Source organism: Eptatretus burgeri, chromosome 5, assembly GCF_056783735.1.
Source record: "Eptatretus burgeri isolate ZD-2024b chromosome 5, Ebu_testis_v1, whole genome shotgun sequence".
NCBI lineage: Eukaryota > Metazoa > Chordata > Myxini > Myxiniformes > Myxinidae > Eptatretus > Eptatretus burgeri.
The window spans coordinates 108,273,897-108,298,976 of NC_140965.1; the positions used below are offsets into that span (position 1 = coordinate 108,273,897).

Below are 25,080 nucleotides of genomic sequence, written 5' to 3' on the forward strand. Positions count from 1 at the left end.
AGAATATTAAGAATTTGCAATTATCATTGCAGAACTCCAAGTTCAGCCAAATCGAATTGCTCTGGGACGTCTTGTAATGTCGTGTGATGGTTACATTTGAGAGACCGCAACCCACCACTCAAATTACACTAAGTATGAAGGAGTAATGCTGCAGTACCACAGTGGATCATTGAGCAATATTTGGTACAAATGTAACACAATTCATCATTGTGTTTCTCATGACCAAAAAGATCGGTGGGTGGACCATGTTGGCATTTCCATGGGCGAAGACACGCACCGCTGCCCATCTCCGATCCGGCCCATGTCCGGGCAGAAATTCGGATTTTGACCAGTGTGTCAGCAATAACATGCCTCCTATTTGAGGGATCATTAACGTCTACCACAAGGGATCTTTAACATCTACCAGCAATAAATACTAGAGAGAGACAGAGAGCGAGAGAGAGAGCGAGACAGAGAGACAGAGAGACAGAGAGACAGAGAGACAGAGAGACAGAGAGACAGAGAGACAGAGAGACAGAGAGACAGAGAGACAGAGAGACAGAGAGACAGAGAGACAGAGAGACAGAGAGACAGCGAGAGCGAGAGCGAGAGCGAGAGCGAGAGCGAGAGCGAGAGCGAGAGCGAGAGCGAGAGAGAGAGAGAGAGAGAGAGAGAGAGAGAGAGAGAGAGAGAGAGAGAGAGAGAGAGAGAGAGAGAGAGAGAGAGAGAGAGAGAGAGAGAGAGAGAGAGAGAGAGAGAGAGAGAGAGAGAGAGAGAGAATATCACTGTTTCATCACTTTAGGTGATTATGGTACAAACTTGATTCACAATGCAGAATATGATCGAACTTAACTCTGTGGTCTCTTCTCAATAACTTAACTCTCAATCAACATTGAGATAAAGGTGTTGATGATGAATCGGACATTTTTTAGCAGATTTCACAGCCAAACTTTGTGTTCGCTTCAGCAGGGAGAACATTCAAATGAAATGTGTGATAAATTGCATTTCACCTTGAATAATTATGAGCAACGTGCAGTTCATTTGAGAGGTTCATTACTGTTTCTAAGCATTGCCATTTCACTGGTCTCTGCAACCAGGATAATGCAATTTTGCACTTACCCTTGGACCTGGAAATCCTGGAAATCCTGGAATCCCATAAGATCCTAAAAGTCCCTGTAAAGTACAACAGAAACATTAAATACATATTTATTTGTCCATGTCATGAAATGCTTCAACAATATCGTTTACAATATTTCAGAATAATAATTAAAAATTGCGTCAAGTTGAAGAAGCTAGATGTGGGATGGAGTTATAAAGAAGCATGGTGAGTTCCACGTGTGGATCAAAGACGAAGGACTGAAAAAAGCTTAGACTCTCAAAATACTCTTCATTCTTCAAAGATGAATGCAATAGTAACTTTACCCATGGTTAAGACAGACTATGTTATTGATTAATGTGTGTGACAGGATCTAAGCAAATACAGGGGTATATACTGAAAAAAATGACCGAAATATGGAATTCGTTTGTAATTGTACAGTGGACGTAAATGTGTGAGAGCACTTTTCCCCCCTTGAGAGAAGACGTAAGATTTTATACTTTTATAGCTCAATACGTCCTGTTATAGTATGTCAAATCAAGCGACCATCTACTGGTGAATGAAGATCATTGATCTCGGGCGGTCAAGTGCTTGTTCTTTGTATTCACTTCCACAATGATGTTTTGTTATCAGTTGGAGTTGTTGCTCAGCGTTTTATTCATAATCCACACCACAAATAGAGAACAGAAGTTCTTAGTAAAGGACGTGCCATCTCAGGAACCGTCTATGCTGTGCACTTCATAAATCCTGAAAGTGCTTGGTTCAACAGACATCAATTGCGACCCCTTTATAACTTCAATGTCTGTGAAAATGGTTTTAGAACAGAACTCAAGTTATAAAATGCAAAATAAACTTCTTTGCATCGAGTTGTACCAAAGTTAGTAGAATTACAAACACACAACAAAGGTTAAATGCATGAGCATTGATGACTATGTTAACTGGAGAGCATCTCAATATGCAAAGCCCGTCTACGTCCACTTTGTACTCAAACTGAACTTGACGAAAACGGAAGTTAAAAAAAATTGTACATTTTATTAATTTGTGTTAATATTCTCAAAAGAAAGGAAACTTGTTTAAGATTTGATGACAAAAGCTCAGATGGTAAAAATGTTATGGCCTGGATGGACAACTGAAGCGCAATCTATAATAATAATAAAAAGTGTGTGTGTGTGTGTGTGTGTGTGTGTGTGTGTGTGTGTGTGTGTGTGTGTGTGTGTGTGTGTGTGTGTGTGTGTGTGTGTGTGTGTGTGTGTGTGTAATCATGAAGCATAACATGTCAATATATTTGCTCACCCCCACATTCTCCACTCACCTTTCTCTCTTTTTTTTCTCCCCCACCCCATTATCTTTCTCCCTCTATCTGTCTGTCCCCTCCTAGCACCCCCCCTCCTAAAAAAGTGCAGGACTCTCCTCCCACCCTCTCTCTGTGTCTTTCTCTCCTCCCTCTCCCCTTCCTTGCTCTCTTTCCCCCTCCCTCTCTCTCTTCTTCTCTCACTCTCACCCCTCCCCCACCTCCTCACTCCCAGAGAGAATAGCGACATGTGGTGAGGCATTGCTCTTCCCCTTCCCAGCTCCCACCTTGCTTGCCCATCATCCTTGCTCCCCCTCTCTCCTCTCTCTCCCCACCTCCCTAATCTCTCTTCCCCCTTTACCCCCGTGCCCCCTACCCCTCTCTCCTCCTTCCTCTTCTCACTCCACACTCTCTCCCCTCCCTCCTCTCTCTCCCCCTTCTCTCATCACCATCCTCTCTTCCCTCCTCTCTCTCTCTCTCTCTCTCTCTCTCTCTCTCTCTCTCTCTCTCTCTCTCTCTCTCTCTCTCTCTCTCTCTCTCTCTCTCTCTCTTTCGCCATCCCCCCTTCTTTTTCTCTCTCACTCCCCCCTCTCCCTCCATCTTCTCCCTTTCTCTCGCCCCACCTTAGTATTCTTATCAGTAAAGCGACAGGTGGTATTTATTTTTGGTAAATAAGTAAAGAAACAAGGAAGCACTTAAATAAAAAAGGGACCTCTTGCACTGGACATGCTGCAGTGGGGCCAATAAGGGCTATGAATTTTGTTCCTATGAATTTGTCCTTTCACATTTTGACCCAATTTTTAATTATTTTCTACACATTCTCATAATAAAGGTTTGTTGAAAATTTGATGACCAAAGCTCAAATGATAAAATTAAACTTATAGCCTGGACAGATGGACAGTGGACACAGACATAGACACACACACACACACACACACACACACACACACACACACACACACACACACACACACACACACACACACACACACACACACACTTGTAAAACCCTGTCTCCTCCTGGATGGGGGACAGGCTGATAAGTGTTTGGTTGCACTACCAACAACAACAAAAACCTATATTCTAGTAATTTTTTTGGGATTGCTTGTTCACGTACTCTTAATTGTCGACAGCTCTTTAGTGATACGAGGATTAAACACAAAAAGGCACCGCAGTATCTGAGATGAAAAATAGTCCCCGCGGACATTCCAATCAGCCAAATAATACTGCACTCAAGTGTGGGGGGCAGAGTGCCCACATCGTGAAAGCCCAAGCAGGCTTCTGCTGTGTAAATAACAGATTTCAAAGTTCGTCTGTCAGTGGCATTGCTAAAACTTCCTGTTCATTTTCCTTGTCAGGGTTAATGCTTGTTTTCAGTTGTCAGGCTGAAAAATATCCTGGCAAAAGGACATGCTTTTCTTGGAGGAAAAAAAATCATGTCGAGGAAGATAAACATAAAGGTTTTGAACCAGAAAATTGATCAGCTTGTTAGGAAAGAAGAAGCTTTCAAAAGAAAAGTGCAATAAAATATGGGAAATTTGCTCCAGCCTCAGGAAAGATGTATTTCACTGCTCCCCTGCAGATCCTTCTTTGAGGGTCACCTAACCTCCCTATGAATGGTGGCTCATCTCATTGATCAAATGAATGAGGATAAGAAAGACCTTTTGAACTACAGACAGGTCATCAACAAGGTCATGGAATTGATCATCGCAGTTGATATGAAATCCTTCCTTTTCTCCAACAACCTCATCTCAGATCACCAGTTTGGTTTCAGACCAGGTCACTCCACCTTGGATGTGCTGCTTCCACTCACCCAACAATGGATGGAGTCCCTCAATATCAGACATGAAATCAGGGCCGTCTCTCGGGACACATCTCGTGCTTTTCATACAGACTGGAATCCTGCCACGCTCACCAAACTGTCTGCCGATGGAATCTCAGGCCAATTCCAAACTCGGCCTACCAACTTCTTATACTCTTGTAGGTAATGTGTGGTGCTCAACAGAATCCTTTCATCTCCTCTTCTTGTCAAGGCTTGAGTGTCCCAAGGTTGTGTTCTGGGCCCAGTCCAATTCCTCATCTTCATCAATGATCTCTCTAACTGTCTGGAAAATCCCCTTTATCGATTTGCTGACAACGCCATCCTCTGCTGTGACATTCCTCATCCTTCAGATAGGCAGGTAGCAGGCTCTTCCATCTCTTCAGACCTTGACAAAATGACAAGCTGGTCAGACTCTTGGAATATGTCTTTCAATGCTGACAAATCTCACACTCTGACCATCTCTCTCCGAAAGGATCATCTGGCAAGCCTCCCATATACTTTCTTAACAATCCTTTGATGAAGTTCAGTCACACAAACTCATGAGTCTCACTTTAAGCCATGATCTTTCTTGGCCAAACCACACCTCAAAGTTGGCCTCCAAGCCAGTCGCCGACTGGGTATCTTCCTTTGTATAAAGTCCTTTCTTGGCACACCTGAACTCCTATTCACCTACAAGGCCTTCAACCGTAGCTTGATGGAGTTCTTCTTCCCTCTCTTGGCTGGTGCCTTGCTCAGCTCTCACCATACTCAGCTCAATGCCTTCAAGATCATTGGAATCTTCTGCGATGAAGCAGAGTCCATGGGCCTATCTCTTTCCCATCACAGACAGTTTTGGTGGTTTCTCTGTCTTCTACTGCCAATTTTCTGGTCTTTCACCCTCTGCTCTTTCCATGCTTTGCCCCCACCTCCCCCCAGGTTTCTACAGGGCACACAAGGTCCACCATCAAACCTCTTCTCGTGAAACTCCCGGAATCCAGAATCAATGCTTACCTCAACTCATTCATTCCTCTTTTTACCCATCAATGGAATCAACTTAAACATTCTTTTCAATCTCATTATTCCCTCCATATTTTCAACCACCACCATATCAGATCATCCCTCATCCAAACCCATGATCTTTTCTACCCCTGTTAGCACACCCCATCCCCCTCCCAAGCCCCAAAAACCCACCGCCTTCCAAATTTTAATTTTTTGGCTTCTGCTGAGAAACCTGAGAGTTTGCTTCTCTCTCCATCCTGTCCACACCATGCACGCCCATACTCTCATACCTCGCCACACCCATTATTTGTCCAAGTCTCCCTCAATTTTGTCCTTCATCCTTGCTGTTGGTATCCCCTTCTTCTTTCTACTGTTCGTTTTGTTCTGCTGCACCCTCATACATCAGTGTACTAGCTCTTCCAGAAGCTTTTGAATTGGCATACAAAAAAGGTTGTGGCCTTGTGATTTATGATCAACTTATTTATAATCTTGCCCCACATGCCCTCTCAGTCATTTGTCCCTTAAGCAAGTTCAATCATATCACACCCAGCTCACATCCAATACATTGTTATCAAATACATCCAATACATCCTCCCCTAATCAAAGCTAACTGCTGACCTATACTCTTTTGTTCCCTCTTCTCTTGACTGTGGAATCACATCAATGGGTCTCTTAAGTCATGTTCTTCCCTCCACTCCGTAAAAACCATCACAACGTCATATCATCCTGTTGTCTTATTCCTTTTCTCTTCTATTCTCCCTGACTCTCAACTCCAGGCCATCTACACCCTTTTCCATATTTAGCTTTTCCTGTCTGTATCCATATTGCTGATCTACTTATTCCCAGATATTCGCCGATATCACTATTTATTTTGCCTCGGTGCATTCCTTGCCAACTGTTATCTGCTTAATTCCCGATTCTCCATCATTGATGAATTACCTTGCCCATCTGTCACTGCTTTTCATGAGCCTAAATTTCTGTTTTTGAAAAACTTACAAACTGAACATTGTTAAACATATCCAGGTAAACGAGGCTGGATATATTACAGCTGTTGGCGAAAGAAAAGGTGGGGAAAGGGAGTTCAAGGCCAACCTACAGGTTACAATTACTTCAAATACAATGTTTAGTTTATTCAATAATGAAACTTGTTCAGTTCAAAACATATACTTCTCTACTTCTCTTGTACATGTAAAATGCACAAATGCTACCGATAAACTTTTCTTGAGATGAAAACCTGCTCATCGTAGTTTTTTTTAGTAGTACCATTGGGGCTCGTATTCTCTCCTTCCAAACATTACTCCCTGTCACTAACCCAAGGTTCTCCGATTGATCAATACCCAACCAGCAGTCAGGCATCGTTCCATCTGCTGGCATTAGTTGGTGGACTTTATAGATCCCACGGCGTCATTCACAAAGAGTGGGCGAGCTATCACTGGCACCCTGGCAAAATTACTTATTCCTGCCCTAACCAGCAGAGGGCATTGCATTAATGGCACAGCTGCACCCTCAGCCAATGATGTTCCCCAGCCGCAGAAAGAAGAAAGAGTCAGGGATAGTTCAACTTCGACTTTGTCTGATAAAGGTCAAACAACACAGAAAAACAATGGCATGGCACTTTGCACTGCAAATCAAATGGTGACTGCCTGCCCTCTTCATTGACTCTGTCTGAGCTCTACTTCTCCACTTACACTACCGGTCAAAAGTTTTAGAACACCCCCATTTTTCCAGTTTTTACTGAAATTTAAGCAGTTTAATGTCTCAATATACTCTGAAATTAAAGCATAGAACAAATAAGTAATTGCAGATAAAAAAGAAATCATGGAATCGTTTTGTTGAACAAAATTTAATCTAAAATTTTGACTCATCAAAGTAGCCACCTTTTGCAGATATAACAGCCGAACATACTCGTGGCATTTTTTCGACAATGGAAATCAAATATTGTTTGGAAAGTTCTTCCCAACACTGCTGCAGAAGTTCCCACAAATGTGCTGCACTTGTAGGTTGCTTTGCTTTCACCCTTCTTTCCAGTTCATCCCAAACCAGCTCGATGGGGTTTAAGTCTGGAGACTGTGCTCGCCATTCGATGATTTGAAGCCTACCGTCTTGTTCTTTTCTTCTGAGGTAGTTCTGACATAGCCTGGAGGTATGTTCTGGGTCATTATCTTGCTGTAGGATGAACCCCTGACCAACAAGGTGGATACCAGAGGGTATTGCATGGCACTGAAAAATGCTGTGGTAGCCCTTTTGGTTCAGGGTGCCAGTCACTCTGTGCAAGTCGCCGACTCTGGATCCAGCAAAAGAGCCCCAGATCATCACGCTTCCTCCTCCATGTTTGACAGTTGGTGTCACACACTGAGGAACCATCCTTTCACCTACTCGACGGTGTACAAAAACCCTGCGTGATGAACTGAAGATTTCAAATTTTGATTCATCGGTCCATAAGACATTCTTCCAGTTTTTAGTAGTCCACCGCGGTGCTTCATGACCCAGGCAAGCCTCTTTTTCTTATTTTGCCACCTTAGCAATGGCTTTCTTCCTCCCACTCGACCAGTCAAACCTGCAGCTCGAAGTCTTTTCTTCACAGTTGAAACTGAGACTTCCTTACTTCGACCAGTGTTAAGTTGTGCTTGAAGCTGCTGTCCAGTGAGCCGCCTATCACGCAAGCTGTTGACTCTCAGAAACTTGTCTTCTCATTGTGTTGTGGCTTTGGGTCTGCCAGACCTCTTCCTGTCAGAGTTTCCTCCAGTTTCGAAGTGCTTTTTGATGGTGTATGAAACTGTACTCACTGACACCTTGGTTTCTTTGCAATTTCTCCAAAGGAAAGACCGACACTTTTAAGGGCTATAATGGTCTGTCTGTCTTCCTTTGTTAATTGTCTTTTTCTCACCATTATGATAATAATATACTATTTCCTGCAGTGAAGTATTGTCCAAATAATGCTTCAGAGGGTGTAACAACAAAGTCTGTTCCAACACTTTTTATACAGACAGAGGGTTTGTAACTAATCAACAAAAGTTGGGACACCTGGAGGAATTGTTTGCATCAACTTGCAAGGCTTAATTTACTTCCATTGCTCCAGAACAGCTGCAGTTGCTAACCCATTACTTGTTCCCTGAAAAGGGCTTTTTTAACAACTCTGAAACTTACATTATTTTTCAGTTTTTGGTAACCCAAACTTTTTAATTTTTTTAACCTCTGACAGTTTATCGCTTAGCTTTGTTCCATTTCAGGTTATTCACTGGATTTGAACTGCTTAAATTTCAGTAAAAACTGAAAAAATGGGGGTGTTCTAAAACTGTTGACCGGTAGTTTATGTCGAGACTTGAAAATACATCCCTCACAAACATTCCAGAAACACTTCCCCAATAGAAACCAACTTGAAAATACAAGATGATTCTATAATCTATATAATCATATAAAATACAGAAACTGGTCGATACCACGAGGTCGGTTCATGTCCAGAAGCAGCAACAAAATTCCTGCTACACTCAAAATCCTTCCATAGGCTGTAACATCTCACTACAATATAACACTCGTCTACATTTGCAATTAACATCAGGCCTAAACAAATATTACAGTCATATAAAATAAACAACTGGTTACAAATTGAATTTTAAGTATATGGGCAGTTAACTATGCACTGAACAAAATACACCACTTTAATTTTAACTGTCACTCATAAATAATGTGACATACATCTCACCACCCCCCACCCACAACCATGCTTATATATATATATATATATATATATATATATATATATATATATATATATATATATATATATATATATATATATATATATATATATATATATATGGCTCATGCTGTGTTTGTCTGTCTGTCCCACCATGAAACATAGAGACACTCCAAGGAGAGAAAAAAATATTAAATACAAGATGCTTTAAATTAATCCAAAACCTCTGGGAAAATAATAATTTTTTTCAATCAGACCCAAAAAAAATTTAAACCCAGGTGGTGTATAGGCAACAGACCGCTGCCTCGATCACTTCCCCAAAAAATTATATGCTGTCAAGAAGTATGTAACCTCCCATTTTTAGCTCTTTCGACCAGTGCAATAATAAAAGGCTTCATTTTCATACCATGGTATCTTTACCACGGGCTTCTCCTCGTATAAGATACAAAGCATCATGGTAAAAATTCAATGTAATTCTCAATTAAGCGTCACCGGTCATCAGAGAAAACAGTCTGGCCACTTGTCCCTTTATTCTGCAAACCCACACAATTACTTTGGCATAATATGAAGTTCAAAAGGAGAGTGACTTGTGAAGAATACTTGCAGAATGCCGTTTGAAAGAGAATGCGGTTTGTCAGCTATCCAAGTTCACTCTGCTTTCTTTTCTGTTCAGGCTGATGTCGAGACTTGAAAATTAACCACGTGGCTTTTCCAATGGTATTTGCATGTGGAAAGCAAATATTTCAAGCCAAAGATTACAAGTTGACTTTATGAAAATACAAGTTGACATATTTGGGAAATTAAGAAATCTGTAAGATGGATAAAATAAGTTGGTAATATTGGGAGATATACGTATAAAACGGGAACATCAATATTTTCAGTACGATCATAAAGGGTTAATGAAAATGAAGGTGACCAGGTGGGTGGTAGTTATTGAGAGTAGGAAATGTGGTCGAAATTCATTGTAGAAGGTGTAAAAAAAAAAACTAACCTTGGCCCTCAGGTGGAAGAAACGGACAGAAACGATCCATCCGGATGAGCTCACGGATTCAAGATCATTTATAACTTGCAAAATTAAAATGTGGAATACTCGACACTTGATCATCATTAATGTTGTATTTGGTCGCTCGATGGTATTCGGCAGATCAGCTTTCTCGATTGCAGAAAGTGGAAACATCGCTGAGAACAATGAAGTCAAAGATATTTCAAATGTTCTTTCTCAATCATCGAGTTATTTGGACCTGGCTAATGAGTGAATGGACGGTTTATCTGTTAACATCACCTCTCGGTAGCCCGCGGCAATAGACTACCTCTAGACAGGATAAGCTCCGAAGCTGAATTAATTTGTAAACGATCTGAGCCAACAGACATGTTCGACAAGGTTTCATAACAAACGTCCACATTCTACCCCTGAGGGCTGACATGCTTCTTTTCATGAAGCCAAACCATGAGGCTTGCAGGTCACAAGTATTGCCACATTCTGCCACGGCAAAGAAGATCCACATGTCGAGGCTTGGAGTGGAGTGTAGTTCACATTCTTCTGTTAGATGGGCTGGAAATCTGTTATGACCACATCTTTCATCTTTGCAACCATATATCCTCAGGATTTAGGCAACTCATGAGGCCGTGTATTCCAAGGACAACCAAACAAACACCAAGGCAACCACCAGGTACGGACAGAGCAGATGTTTCTGCAATATCAATCATTCAGTCATTCTGCATATCTTTTAGTTTGACCATGACGAACACCATGCTGTACCTTGGAAATATTTCATTTGGAAATGATTTTGCAATTCTGGGGATTTTTTGGTTGGTTTGTAAATGTGCTGTGTGATTCCGCCTCATGTAATCTGAATTGGAATTATTTTATTTTTCAAATGTAAGAAGCTCCACATTATTTATAGCTTAACAACTTTGTATTAGAATAGTCAGGATATTATATACAGAGAAGTAGTTAATGCGGTACTGCCAGAAAATTATAATAATCCTTCAGGAACTTCAATCAGAATTATTTCAACCACAACAAATCAACCATGGGAAATGGCAACATGAAGGAGAACACAACAGGCAACACCAACCCTGACCGTCATTTTGGCAGACCATGGAAAATCAATTCAGAAGGGAAAATAACTTGTTGTAGGAAATAAACTGTATAGCTGTAAGGCAGGTTCGAGTACATTTCATCGAGCGTGATGCTTTCCATGGAATACCGTTGAAAAAAAGTGCAGACACAATCGTTTCATGATTGGAGTCAAAACGGGACGTAGAATGACATGGTGCAATAAATGGGATTCTGCGACTTAGAAACAGAAAAAAAGGTTCAACTCTGTGAAATGTGATGACAAAACCTAAAAGAACGAGGGGATATACTGAACGAATCATAGTGGAGAATCTCAGCTTCAAAATGTAAAGAAACTGGTGACATACATTACGGTGAGGGTGGAGTGCATGATTTGGCGACAGGGAGCCCTTGTTAAATCGCTGCACACTAACGCTTGCTCTGCGCTCAGTAAGCTTGTGTCCCATTACTTTTCGTATACATCCATCGGGACCATACTCTGTGCAGAGCGTCGGTGCTGCCGAAGCAGTGTCCTTGGCTGTTGGGCACAATCCTGGACGGGTCGCCACTCCGACACAGGATACCAGCAAACTGGTACTCATTTTGCCGACCTCGGAAGGATGACGGGCAGAGTCAACCCCACCTGGTATTAATTCAACAGCTGAGGGGGATTTGAACTCAGGATCCGAGGATCCCAAGCCCACCATCCTAAACTTTTCATATGATGATAAATATATTGTAAGTATAAAAAAATGAAAAGAAGAAGAAGAAGAAGAAGAAGAAGAAGAAGAAGAAGAAGAAGAAGAAGAAGAAGAAGAAGAAGAAGAAGAAGAAGAAGAAGAAGAAGAAGAAGAAGAAGACGAAAATACAGCCAAGTTTTTGTGTTTGGAAGAATAGTTGAGCCTTCTTTAGATATGACTGCTTAAAAAACAGGGCCGTGTTACATTTAGCATCTAATATGAAACAGCATGCCATGAAGGTGAAATTGGTCCCCATTTTAGTGCAAATTAAAATTGGGGCTAAGTTCCTTGTTCATAATTCAGCCGAGGGCGAGCAAGATCGAGGCCGTTTATACCTGATACATAAAACTCCCTGCAGCCCATGCCGACAGAAAATGGATTTTTTTTGGAATGCCGGCTGCATTTTCATTCCAATCATCATGTAACTTTGTTAAATAATTATCCATGGGTAGGCACTCCCATAATGAAAGTTTCGCGTCAATCACTCGAATGGTGGTGGAGAAAACGAATTCAAAAGCGAGTTAAGGTGAAAAGGTGAGGGCCTCAGCCGACGTTACACAACATGCTCAAGAATGGTTGTGCACACCTATTACAAGTAAATGTCAGTACAAGTTATAATTAAATTTGTCCCTAATTATGCTCGTTAATTGAAGAAGAAAATTATAAAGGCATTTACGCAAAACATGTCCAATACATTTTTTAAAAATCTGCATCGAGGGACGTCATGAGAGGGTCATGAGTGTACATCATGAAGTTATCGAGAGAAGAAAAACTCTGATTGTAACAATATAGGAAGTAAACCCGATAGTTGTGAGTGAAAGGAGTACATGTAGTTGAAGTTAGTTGAATGAATGGTTGGATATGGGAAGGTCAAGTGGGTTTGTGGAAAGTTCTGTGCTGCATTCGATGGAAGGTTGTAGGTGGTGTATTAAGCAAGGATGATATGCCTGAGAAGACAGAGATTCATCAATATATCTGGGATGTCAAAATGACTTGCCTTGATATTTGGCGTTTCCAGGTTGGAGATTCCAATTGGTTTTCAAGGTTTTAAATTCAACACCATTAAGGAGTACCGAGTAAGTTCCGCGAACCCTGATCTGCAGTGCAGAAACATATTCGATGACAGGAATTTTTAAATAAACGTTTTGTGCTTTGGGGTATCAGGAGTGGATATGTTCCATCAGAAATGCATAAAGATTCCATTCATTATAAACCTTTGCAAATGGCTGATTGCAGAGATCCAGATGGGTTTTCAATGAAGTCTTACCAAAATGAATAGAGCAATAACATGACACGTGTTTGGTTTGAAGGACATGTGTTATAGGTGTTCAGTCAGTTGTTTTTTTTTTTTCTTACAAAGGGAAGCAGCAATTTGATTGTATTTCCATGAGATATGGCACTGTTTAACACATCTTTATATTACTAAAACTCTCATCTTGTATATATGTATATATGTATGTATGTTCCGGAAATACAGCCAAAACGGAACACGATAGCACAAATATTTTCGGCCCACCTTTCTCACCATTCTCCTGTGGTGTGCAGTAGCAAGTTTTGTTCAAATCGGGCAACGAAAAAAATTATTAAAAAATCAATTCCCGATTCAGTCAATTACTCTTCGGGAGAATTTGGTCAATGCAAACAACCTCAGCAGTATATTTCGCTGGAGCTATCTTTTTATCCCCCGCCATCCCCGAAGAACGCATTACGCATTACGTTTTTATCCCCGAAGAACGCATTACGTTCTTCTGACAGATACTTTTATTTGGGCAGTGTATAGGCAACTGACAGTTGCCTCAATCACTCCTGAAAATGAAAAAAAATAAAAATAAAAATAACCGGAGTTATGTGCATGAAACAAAAACATACCGACCACTTATAATTCAAAACACCTCACTGCACTGGAAAACCTGGGGACACGAAGAGGCCTGTAAAGGGTGGGACTTGTCATACCCTCTCCCACCTGCAGGGGCACGACACCATACACATTTAAATAGATACTTTGCATCCCTCCTCCTCCACCCCACCCCCCACTCTCCCAAGACCACCAGCAAATATAAAAACACCCCTATACATTAATTGGGGTCATGCTGATCCTCTGAAGCAAGTCTGGATGTAATCGGCCCAGAACTGAAGGAGGAGTAGCGTGACAAACAAACAAACACACACAGGTCCTTGAATTATAGTAAAGATGACAAAAGTAATTCACAGCTCTATCCTTTGATGATATAGTCAATTATTCTAAAGTACAACATGATATTTGATTCATCATCAGAGGTAAATTTGGATAACGAAAGTTGTTAGAACTGCCAGTCACACTTAGCATATGTCTAAATTGAACAATCTTATCAATTGGCCTTTGTTTTAACATTTAGTATGACGATTTACTTTCCATAGAAGTTCAATCCATCACGCCATCCATTGGGACCATACTCTGTGCAGAGTGTTGGTGCTGCCTAAGCAGAGTCGCTCTTTCGTGCTAAAGCCAGCCTTTATCGCTGTGTGAATGGTATATTTAGAGCTATGTGAAATGATCCCTGACCCCATTCATCAGTGGTTGTGGGGAAGAGTTTCAAACCCCCACAAAAAAAGAAAAAAAAACAAAATTTGATTTCTTCAAATTGTCAATAGGATGAGAACATCACCGGCAACACCGCGTACCCCTGCCAATGCTGTATACATATACATGTACATATATATATATATATATATATATATATATATATATATATATATATATATATATATATATATATATATATATATATATATATATATATATATACATATATCTGAATTTCACCCCCAAACTTAATGAGGCAGCAGGGCACAGATTGAGTCCAATCACAGCGCTTGCTGCATGACCTGCTAGCAATAAGTGACGCCTGCTACGCGAGCACATTATCTCTGCCCTGTTGATCATCAGTTAGGAGGTTTGCAGTCAGGAACATTAAATTCAACGAAAGAAGTACGCTGACTCTTTGACAAGATGATGACATCATGCATATAAATTACACCAACACATCACCTCCAAACTAGGAGGCATTTGTATGGTCCTCAAGCCTTTGCAGACTGAGATTAAAGCCGATGGAAAACAGAGATGTCGATTTAGCCCTTGTTGTGGGCTCATCAGGAAAACATACTACAAATTGTTTATTTGTGACCATATTCGGCTCATTAATATAACTGAATAACTGACTTGATCTGTGCCCTGCTGCCTCATCAAGTTAAGGGGTTAGATTCAGTTGTATCAATGAGTCTAATATGGTCACAAATAAACAATTTGCAATATGTTGTCCTGATGAGTCCACAACAAGGGCGAAATCTAGATCGGAATCTCTGCTTTCATCGATTCGTGATCAGTGGCTTTAATCTCAGTCTGCAAAGGCTTGAGGACCATACGGATGCCTCCTAGTTTGGAGGTGATGTGTTGGTGTAATTTATGTGCTTGGTGTCATTGTCTTGTCATGGAGTCAGCGTACTTCTTTCATTGAATATATATTTTCAATCCATGTTAGGGGAATCATTTCAATCATTGGCTGTTATATCAGCTCTTGAAATGATGCAAAAATCCTACATCTGGCAGAATAGCTTCGAGGTATACACACTCGCCTTTGAGCTGTCTAGACTGTGTTTCAATCTCATCCCAGGTGTAAACTGTCACACTGGGATGTTTCACATGCAGGGTGATTCATCATTGTGTGTACTGTTCATGCATTAGACGTTTAGCCAGATGACCCATCTGCACCAGTCGTCAGTGGACGTTGTAGATCCCATGGCATCTTTCATGAAGTGTCGGTGAGTTATTGCCAGCACACTGAACAAATTTCCATTTCCTGCTACCTTCAGTCAAATGTCAGGACCGACCACCTGGTTCAAAGTCTTGGACCAAAAACGTTCCCTGGCCAATCCCACAAGAAGGTGGAAATAATTGGCGTTGTAGTAGTAGTCGTTTTAGTCATAGTCGCAGCAGTAGCAGCAACAGCAGTAGTTTTGCTCGTACAAGTAGACATAACTTGAATATCCTATAATCGTTGATCTATGTACTGGATTAAGCTTGAGTAAGCTTCCCGCAATGCAACACTTTAGTTGGTGGATTGAAATCAGTAGTTTTGGTGTTAAAGGTAGAGTAAAGCTTCATAGCTGGCTGCAGAATGTTGATCCTCATTTGGAATTTGCTTACTTTTATTGCTGCTGTGCCAAGGAACTCCTTGAAGCTCAAAGTGAGGTTCTTCGCTAATAAGCTGCATGTTTTTGCCAAAAATTTTGGTTCTTTTAGCAAAATTTCCAGCAGATGTAACCATAACAGCTCCACAGTTTACCATAATCTCAATAAGGGCCAATGGCTGGTTGTTTAAATACATCAACTTTACACATCACTACTGAGCGATTTGAACAGCATTTTGGAAATAAAACTACACTTTTGGAATGACAAAGAAATGCAATAATCAAACATTACAAAAAGTCATTTTTTATTGAAATAATGCCGAAGAATATTGCATCTGGGGGGGGGGGGGGAACAATCCATGATTCATGTGTTTTTACAATGTAAACTAAATGTATGGTGTGTATTACGAGATTCAAGGTTGTAAACCTTCTTCTTCTTCTTCTTCTTTCGGCTGCTCCCGTTCGGGGTCGCCACAGCGGATCATCCATATGATCCGCATTGTGATTTGGCACATGTTTTACGCCGGATGCCCTTCCTGACGCAACCCTGGTCGCCTCTTACGACACAGGGATATGGTACACCTATTTTAACCGGGGTATACACCGGCCCAGTATACTGGTACTCATTTCGCCGACCTCGGAAGGATGACAGGCTGAGTGAACCCCCTGGTGTATTAATTCAGTGGCCCAACGGGGTTTGAACTCAGGACCTTTTGGATCCCAAGCCGCTGCCCTAACCACTGCGCCAACACCAGGCATATTCAAGGTTGTAAACCAACCAATTAAATTGTGGGGCAATGTGCATACGAGACGTGTCAGAATTTATTTATTTTTTTGCACTTTTTGGAAAACAATTTTTTCACAAACAAATACAATGGCCCTCACCATATAATTAAGCCTCGTGTTGACCGAGCGGTTAAGGTGGCTGGCTTAAGATCTCGGAGTTTGAGCTCCTTCCGTTAAATAACACCAGGTGGGGCTGACTCAGCCCGTCATCCTTCCGAGGTCGGCAAAATGAGTACCAGCTCACTGGAAATAGGGAGCACTGCATCAGTGGCACAGCCGCACTCCCAGCAATGATGCAGCCAGCAGCCATAGGCTGCATACGAAATAATAAAGCATTTAATTTTATTGCACGCAATAATTAATTAAACATAGAAATTGGCAAAAATATGATGAGAATAACAAAGGAAAGAAGTATCCCATCAATTAGTGTTCGTTCGTACGCAGCACGAGGCTGCGGGGCGGCATCGTGGAATGAGGGCGAGGCTGTGAGGCTGACCATGTCCTCATTGACGGTCGTTGGAGGATGATCCAGAACTGCAGGGTCTACCGGAGTGCTCAGTTCCTCAATACTGACCACAGGCTTGTTGTAGCAACTCTAAAGCTGCAACTTAAATCCTGGAGAATGGTACCATCCCAGCCTAGGCTGGATGTTGCCAAGCTCAGGGATGAGAGAGTAGCTGAGGAGTTTGCGAACAGGCTGAGTGGACACTTGGGGGGTCTGGGTGCTTTGGGGGGTCCTGAAGAGTTGTGGAGCACCTTCAAGACCACCGTCCTTGATGTTGCCGGTGGATGCCTTGGAGTTCACCGCAGGGCAAAGAAGAATTTTGTCTCTCAAGGGACACTGGATACCATTGACCAGAGTCGCAGGGCCAGGCTGAATGGCAGAGCTGAGCTGTTCAGGGAGCTGAGGCGTAAAACTGTATGTGCACTGAGGGTGGACAAGGAGGCCTATGTGCGAGGAATCTGTGAGGGGGTAGAGCATCACCTGTGGACAGGTGATTCTCGTCCCGCTTACAGGGGAATTCGCGCATTACGTTCATCCAAGCCCATCCCTCGGAGCACTGCAGTTCGAGCAGAGAGTGGTAGGCTCTTGACAGAGGAGTCTGAAGTGAAGGCCCGCTGGGCCGGTCACTTTGAGCGGTTGTACCAGGCTGATCCCCCAGCTGTCGAGTTGGACGTCAAGGGTGTTACAATCCCTGTTGCTGACACTCGAATCAACTGTGGTCCACCATCGCTTGTGGAAACACGGGCTGCGGTGAACCAGTTGAAACGGGGCAAAGCTCCAGGGATCTGTGGCATCCATGCCGAACTTCTCAAGGCTGGTGGAAATGCTGCACTCGTGTCGTTGCATGCAGTTTTGGGCTCTGCCTGGAACACAGGCATCATCCCAACTGACTGGAAGAGGGGCCTTGTTGTCCCTCTCTGGAAAGGGAAGGGTGATCGCCAAGACTGCAACAACTACCGAGGGGTGACGCTGCTCTCAGTGCCGGGCAAGGTCTTTGCTCGGATAATTCTCGATAGGGTTCGCCACCATCTGCTTGAGCACCAGCGTCCAGAGCAGTTAGGCTTTACACCAAAGAGGTCAACGATTGACCGTATCCTTGCACTTCGTGTCCTCACCAAACGCAGACGAGAGTTTCGGCAGGGGCTGCTTGCAGCCTATGTTGATCTCTGTAAAGCGTTCGATTCAGTGAATCGGGATGTCCTCTGGAGGATTCTTGGTCTTCGTGGGGTGCCACCGAAACTGATCGATCTGATGTCTGAACTCTACTCTGCTACTGAGAGTGCTGTGAAGTGTGGTGGTTCCATCTCTGACTTATTTCCAGTTGCTACTGGAGTTCGTCAGGGATGTGTACTTGCCCCCACACTTTTCAGCACTTGTATGGACTGGATTTTTGGGAGGATGTCGGAGAGATCAAGTTGCGGTGCATCGTTTGGCAATGTCAAGATCTCGGACCTTGATTTTGCAGATGATGCAGTCATCTTTGCGGAGACTTTAGACATCCTCTTGGGGGCCCTCGAGGTGCTGAATGAGGAGTCGGAGCCGTTGGGATTACGGACTTCTTGGGTCAAAACAAAGATCCAGGCTTTCGGTGACATCTTGGATGCTGCTGTCCTGTCTGTGTCTGTTTGTGATGAGGATGTTGAGGTCGTGGAGAGATTCACTTACCTTGGCAGTGATATTCATGTCTCCGCAGGTTGTGAGCTGGAGGTCAATAGACGTCTGGGTCGGGCCTGGGGAGTCATGGATTCACTGGATCATGGGGTGTGGCGCTGCCGGTACCTGTGCGGGAGGACGAAAGTCTGAGTCTTCAGGTCCTTGGTACTTCCAGTCTTGCTCTATGGGTGCGAGACTTGGACTTTGACCAAGGATCTGAGACGGAGACTTAATTCCTTTGGTACCAGGTCTCTTCGGAGAATCCTTGGCTATCGCTGGTCGGATTTTGTGTCCAACGAGCGGTTGCTGAGAGAGACTCGGATGAGATTTGTTACCTGCATAGTCCGTGAGCGTCAGTTGCGGCTGTATGGACATGTGGCTCGTTTTCCTGACTCTGATCCTGCTCACCAGATTCTTTCAGCGAGGAAGTCTCATGAGTGGAGGAGGCCAGTGGGCCGACCACGTGCCTCATGGTTGCAGCAGGTTGACCATCATCTCAAGGAGATGGGGATGGGCCTGGCATCTGCCTGGGGGATGGCCAGACGGAGGCCCCTGGAGTACCGGCGGAAAGTGGACGCAGCGACGCGCTGTTCTGGCACATGCTCCCATACCTGACCTGACCTGTGAGGCTGATACACTGCCTTCAATCCTCCTCGTGTCATCCTTTTATACAGACACGAGTCCATGAAAGTAGATCTACTTTCAGAGCCTCGTGATGCTACTTTTATTTTCATTTATTTTAAGAGATTTTTAAAGACGATGTAGAACTTAGTACATAAACCTTGACAAGAATATTAGGATACATCATTGTACTTTTACATGAGTTACAAAAGTATTAGCAGATAATAGACAAACAAACATGGTATTTGAACCTATGATCACAGCATCACGAGCCATGGATTCAATGGAGAAAACCAAGCAAGACAAGTTCAGGAATTGTGGAGAACCCTGCTTAACATGTGGCATGTGCAAACATGATGGAATTTTTCAAAGCTCGCCTTCCCTTAACATTACCCCCCCCCCACAACTCCCCACTTCCCACCCCTTCCCGCCGCCTCAAAATTACCTTTCCCTTTTCTCTACATCCTTTCAAGCTCCCCCATCCTTTCCTTCCTTCACGATATGTGTCAATCTTCCACTCCTATATTACAAAGCACCCCCTCCTCCTACTTCTCTTTAGCAATACAAAGTACTTTTAAAAGATCATATTTAAACGGCATGTGTTCAAGATATACGAAATCATTGTGCAAAATTATGTTTTGAATGAATAGCAAGATAAAGTTCATGCTCGCTTGTAAACATTCAAGGACAACATATGATATACATCCATCCATCCATCCATCCATCCATACATACATCCATACATACCATGTATCCTTCACATTGATTTAAGCCATCACGACAACATGCCCATGGTCTATCTCCTTTACGCAGCATTCCCACGTGATCCAGCTCATGATTCATATACAGCTCATACCAAGCAGGGAATTTGGTTTGCATACCATCCCACAATACCTTACTCTATTTTTTTTTATGTGGCAGACAGCTTGGCCAACTTTACGTCTCAGTTTGAATGATGACAATGCCCCAAGATGCACCACCCCCTCGTGGCACTGCATTAAGGAGACAGTTTTATTTTTTTCCGATTATTCCATCTTCATTAGAGAATGAACACAGATGAGACAGCACAATGATGAGTATGTCACCAAGTGTGTGACATGACAAAATACTCCCCCCCTAACTAAAACACCCCCAACTATGAAGTAATGTTGCCCATTCATTTGTCAGCGTCGTGTCGAAGACTGTTTGCTTTTTCTCTTTTCGAGCCAACTCTGTCAAGACATTATTGTTTAACTTCCTGGAATACGTGGGTAAAACGTTTGGACTTGGATGCTTACCAACAATAACCACAGCAAAACTCGGAATAGTATTTTGTCACGAACAATTTCTCAAATATCACACTTTGTGCAGAGTCCCTGCGGTTAAAAATAAATGTGTTGGGTGAAACTTATTTACCCTCTTGTCAAAAAGCCATCCATATAGAATACTTTAACCAAATTCATCTGATAATAATCCATCCTGCCAATTCCTGATGCTAATCTAGAGCGGTAACCATTTTTTTTAAACCCCTGTTTAATGTGACAATTGGAGCAAGTGAACCGATCGATGAATCACTTTTCTAGTGTTGTGCTTTTCTTTTCGAAGCAAAATCTCAAATCACTTTACAAACGAGAAAGGCATTCGGTGGAGCACGCACTGTACCTCCGCCACACTGAACAGTTTACGTTTTGTATCCCACTGACAGGCCGCATCTAGATCCGGATCTTCACGAAAAATCGAATCAATTCTTCCTCGTCACGCACCGAACCTGTCCACCAAGTTTCATCCGAATCCGTCTCTAGCTTTTAGGGATATCCTGCCAGAAATAGTTTTTGGCCCGATCTCTCGATGGTGACGAATCACTTCAAAAATTCCAGTATCCGGATCCGGACCCGAATCTTCGAACAAAATCTCATCAATTTGTTGCAGTCACAAACTCAACCTGTCCACCAAATTCAGTCTGAATCCATCCGTAACTTTTTGATATATCCTGCTCACAAACACACAAACAGGCAGGAGTGAAAACATAACTTTTGGTGGCAGAAGTAATAAGGATGGGGGTAATAAAAGTAAAATGAGACAAAGCGACGGTAAAAGATGGGATTTTAGAAAAGATTTGCAACAGCAATTTATGAGTCCGTGCAAATATTAACAAGCAGCGAGTTCCACAGTTCAGTAGGTGATCATAACAATGGGAAAACATGCAAATGGACGCCGACAAAAAGGTCTGTAAAACACATTCGACCAAGGAAATGTTGTTTATTTGGATAAGGGAGGTGTTTGTGATCAAATCAAGGACAAAACTTCCCAGGTAGCTTATGATGCCAGGTCATCTCTGGCGGGACACTGTCCGAAGTTGTACCGACAGTTCACCAGATTCAGTCCGACATCATTGGTTACCTGGGATGCCCTTTTTCAAATCAAAATCATCGCACCCACCTTGCAGCCCAAAATGTTGAAAATTAACGAAGTTGCTTAAGATTTGTCCTGGACCTTTGTTTATAAAAGGAAGAGTAATTGCACATAGATTCATACTTTTTGAGACAATTTGTTTTCATAGTCTCATGAACTAGTATCCATAGCCACGAGTTTCCTGTTTGAATCTGCGTACATTTGAGTACGTAGATGACCTAACACTGGTTGAACGTCGTCAATCAATCCAGCTTCCAAACATGTAATTTACAGTGAATAATCTTTTCAAACGGACCAAGAGCAACAACGTGGAATTAAACCCGAAAAATGAGTCAAAAATGATTACTCATTCATGCGAGATACTCCACATCAGGCAGTTGTTCATATGAGGAACAATGAGCTTGACGATGATTGCATAGCAAAAGTTTGAGGTGTCTCCATTCAAAATTAAGAAGTGGGAAGCTCATGCAGGGAATATTAAAAAGTGTGCTAACAGCAAATTACATGCTATGTCTCCAATGTTATGGTTTGACACACATCCCCATCCCTCACCATCTTTACGAGTAACATTTGATCTTCTTTGTATGCAGAGTTGAGGCTCATGGAGCAGATAGAACACATAATGGACCAGGATGTAACAGAAGGAAAAAGAAAATAGCAGTAAGGAGGAGGGTGGACACAGCAACAGCAGTGTGGAGAGACAAAAATAGAGGGGAGACTTGGAGGAATAAGGGACCTGGCGATAATTGAGAGCATGGAGAGGATGCAGGGGGTGAACAAGAAGGATACAGGCACAAACTCTCATTCACAGAAGTGGAAGGAAAAATTGGGAAAGCAGAAATGGAACAAAATTTTGCACAAGACTTGGTGGTGTAATGGTTTGAGCGTCCGCTCAGAGTCTGGGAGGTCGGCGGTGCAAACCCCGATCGCGTCGTACCAAAGACTTTAAATAAAGACTACGTGCTGCTTCCTTGCTTGCTGGTCAGCATTTAAAAGCTTAAGAGCACGGACAATCCCGATCGGTTCACATCTATGGGGAGGAGGAAATTCCCTTTCAGGAAATGCCCTGCTGATTTCAGCGAGAAAAGCACGCCATTGTTGCGACATCACCGGTACACAGAGTATCCCGAGAAGTAATGGCACTTCCCCCAAGCTCAGCGGCTGCGTTTGTCTCATCAGTACAGTAAGTCCAAGACGAGGGTGAGGGGGCAGAGGAAGACCCACTCCCGTGGAAACCTTGAAAGAGCTGGGCTTGGGGACTCTTAATTAAGGTAAAAAAAGGTTCGTGGTTGTGGAAAGGGGTGACCTAAGATGGGGTTGAACAGTGTCTTGAAACCATGGAGGCAGGAATGAGATTGAACACACTGAGCAAGCTTCTGAACACCAATGGGAAGGACATATCTGGGGATTGTGAATGTGCAGGGTAAGTTTTAAATGATTATATTTTCTATTAATTATTGTGGGGTGGGTGAGGAGGGTGGGAGCTGTTGGAGCTGTTGGAGCTGTAAGGCTGTAATAAACGTATTTTTTGTTTGATTCTGGGGCCACAAGATAAATTATCGCGATAATTGTATCGATTGCTAAAAGTACGAAGTGCCCATGTTTGTGTCCATGGGTGTTTAGTTCATATATCCACTGCGGCCGCTCGCTTGAATTAACGGGAAGTGAAAGGAACTCAACACCTCTCAGTCTCATCCACAGGTATGTCTTGCATTTCCCATTATTTTTGTGAGTCCGATTTGCATGCACGAACACAGCAATTGCGGTCAACCATTTTGAAATTGCCACTCTTTCACTTAAATGCTGAAAATAATGATTAAAAGACTATTTGACTTGCAGGTTTTGCCTGAGCAATGGCCGATTAAAAGTGTCCACGCTAGTCGAAGCGAATTACTGAAAATGCACAAACAGCGCATGAGTAAAAGGCCTCATTAGCATCAATATGAGCTGACAGAAAGGCCTACAGGTACGCACACGTGCCATTAAGGTGTCTCGCCTGGGTTTGAATCCCGACCCAGCTATAAACTGTCAACCTGGTGTTTCACAGATCCCTCGGATGGACGTTAAACGTGCGTCCCGTCTGCCAGCATTCATTGCTGGACCTTCCAGATCCCACGGTGTCCTTTTCAAAGAGTAGGCGAGCTGTCGCCGGCACCATGGCCAAATTACAAATTTCTGCTCAAACCAGCAGAGGGCATTGCATCAGTGACACAGCTGTGCCCTCAGCCAATGATGCTACCCCACAGCCTTGCGATGAATACCAACGAAGAAGAAGCATTCATACGACATATTGAAAGTCCCGTATTGGTCACTGATACCACTTTTAAAATCATGATTCAAAAATGCGTAATCCTGAGCAATTCTGAAATAATTCTGAAAACCCTTTAAAAATTAATTAAAAACCATTGATCTTAATTAATACAAAAACAACATGTACCATGAGAAGCAGACAAAAGCATGTTTAAAATAAATCACCGCACGAGTATGAACGTTGTTTCCCCCAAAAAATGTACATTGATGTCACGTCATGAATCCCACAGCGTCTTTCCACCCTCTCCCCATGTCCTTCCTCAACATCAAACAAATGTAATAAACCATTCAATTTAAATAAAACTAGAAGGGCACTGAATGGTGGTGGTGAATGAAATAGTGAAAAATCACTTTTAAAATAATAGTTGTTGGATCTGGATCGAGATCTTCACCAAAATCTAATCAGTTTGTCCTTGTCACACACCGAATCTGTCCACAAGATTTCATCCGAATCCGTCCACGACTTTTTGAGATATCATGTACACAGACAGACAAACAGACAAACAAACAGACAGACAGAGAGGGGTGAAATCATAATCTTCTTCACCTTCGGTGGTGGAGATAATAATGATCGTCCTGCACGTTGATAAAAAAAATAAAAAAATTTCCGAGTCTAGAGAGGGGGTACAGGTATCTTATGGGAAATCGGGATGATTAAATAACTCATGTAGCCTTACCGGTGAACCTGGTTGTCCTTGCAGTCCTTCATCTCCAAGATCACCTGGTGGACCCTGCAAAGATGTACCACACAGGAGGTGTGAACAATAGGTGTTAAATATTGGTCGTGTGTGTGCAATTTTTGTCGGCAATGAATTGATAAACCGAAGAAATATATCATAGGAAACAACTAAGATTGTAGTTTATCAAAGCAAGTCATAAAGATGTTTAACGGAAGCAACGTGAGTGTCAACGGAAGAGAACATTAGTTCCTGCTTCGAGCCTTTCACAAGAGTTCACCCGAAAATTTACATCACCTGTTGCTGAT

The 25,080-nt window shown here is 42.5% G+C and overlaps 1 protein-coding gene across 8 annotated transcripts in view; it reads right to left on the reverse strand.

The window, feature by feature from the left end:
• LOC147027127 (uncharacterized) overlaps window positions 1-25,080 on the reverse strand; it is a 389,612-nt gene that overhangs the window by 259,472 nt on the left and 105,060 nt on the right. For 6 of the 8 annotated variants that reach the window (XR_015058689.1, XM_085883308.1, XM_085883305.1 and 3 more), the window contains exons 4-5: window positions 24,773-24,826; window positions 1,099-1,152 (exon numbers count right to left, since the gene is read on the reverse strand). Coding sequence is in view for 7 of the 8 variants with exons in the window: in XM_085883308.1 (XP_085739434.1) it covers window positions 1,099-1,152; window positions 24,773-24,826 (108 nt within the window). In the remaining variant the exon portion in view is untranslated. The remainder of the gene's footprint in view (window positions 1-1,098; window positions 1,153-24,772; window positions 24,827-25,080) is intronic. The other 2 variants (XM_085883307.1, XM_085883302.1) reach the window with 1 other exon arrangement.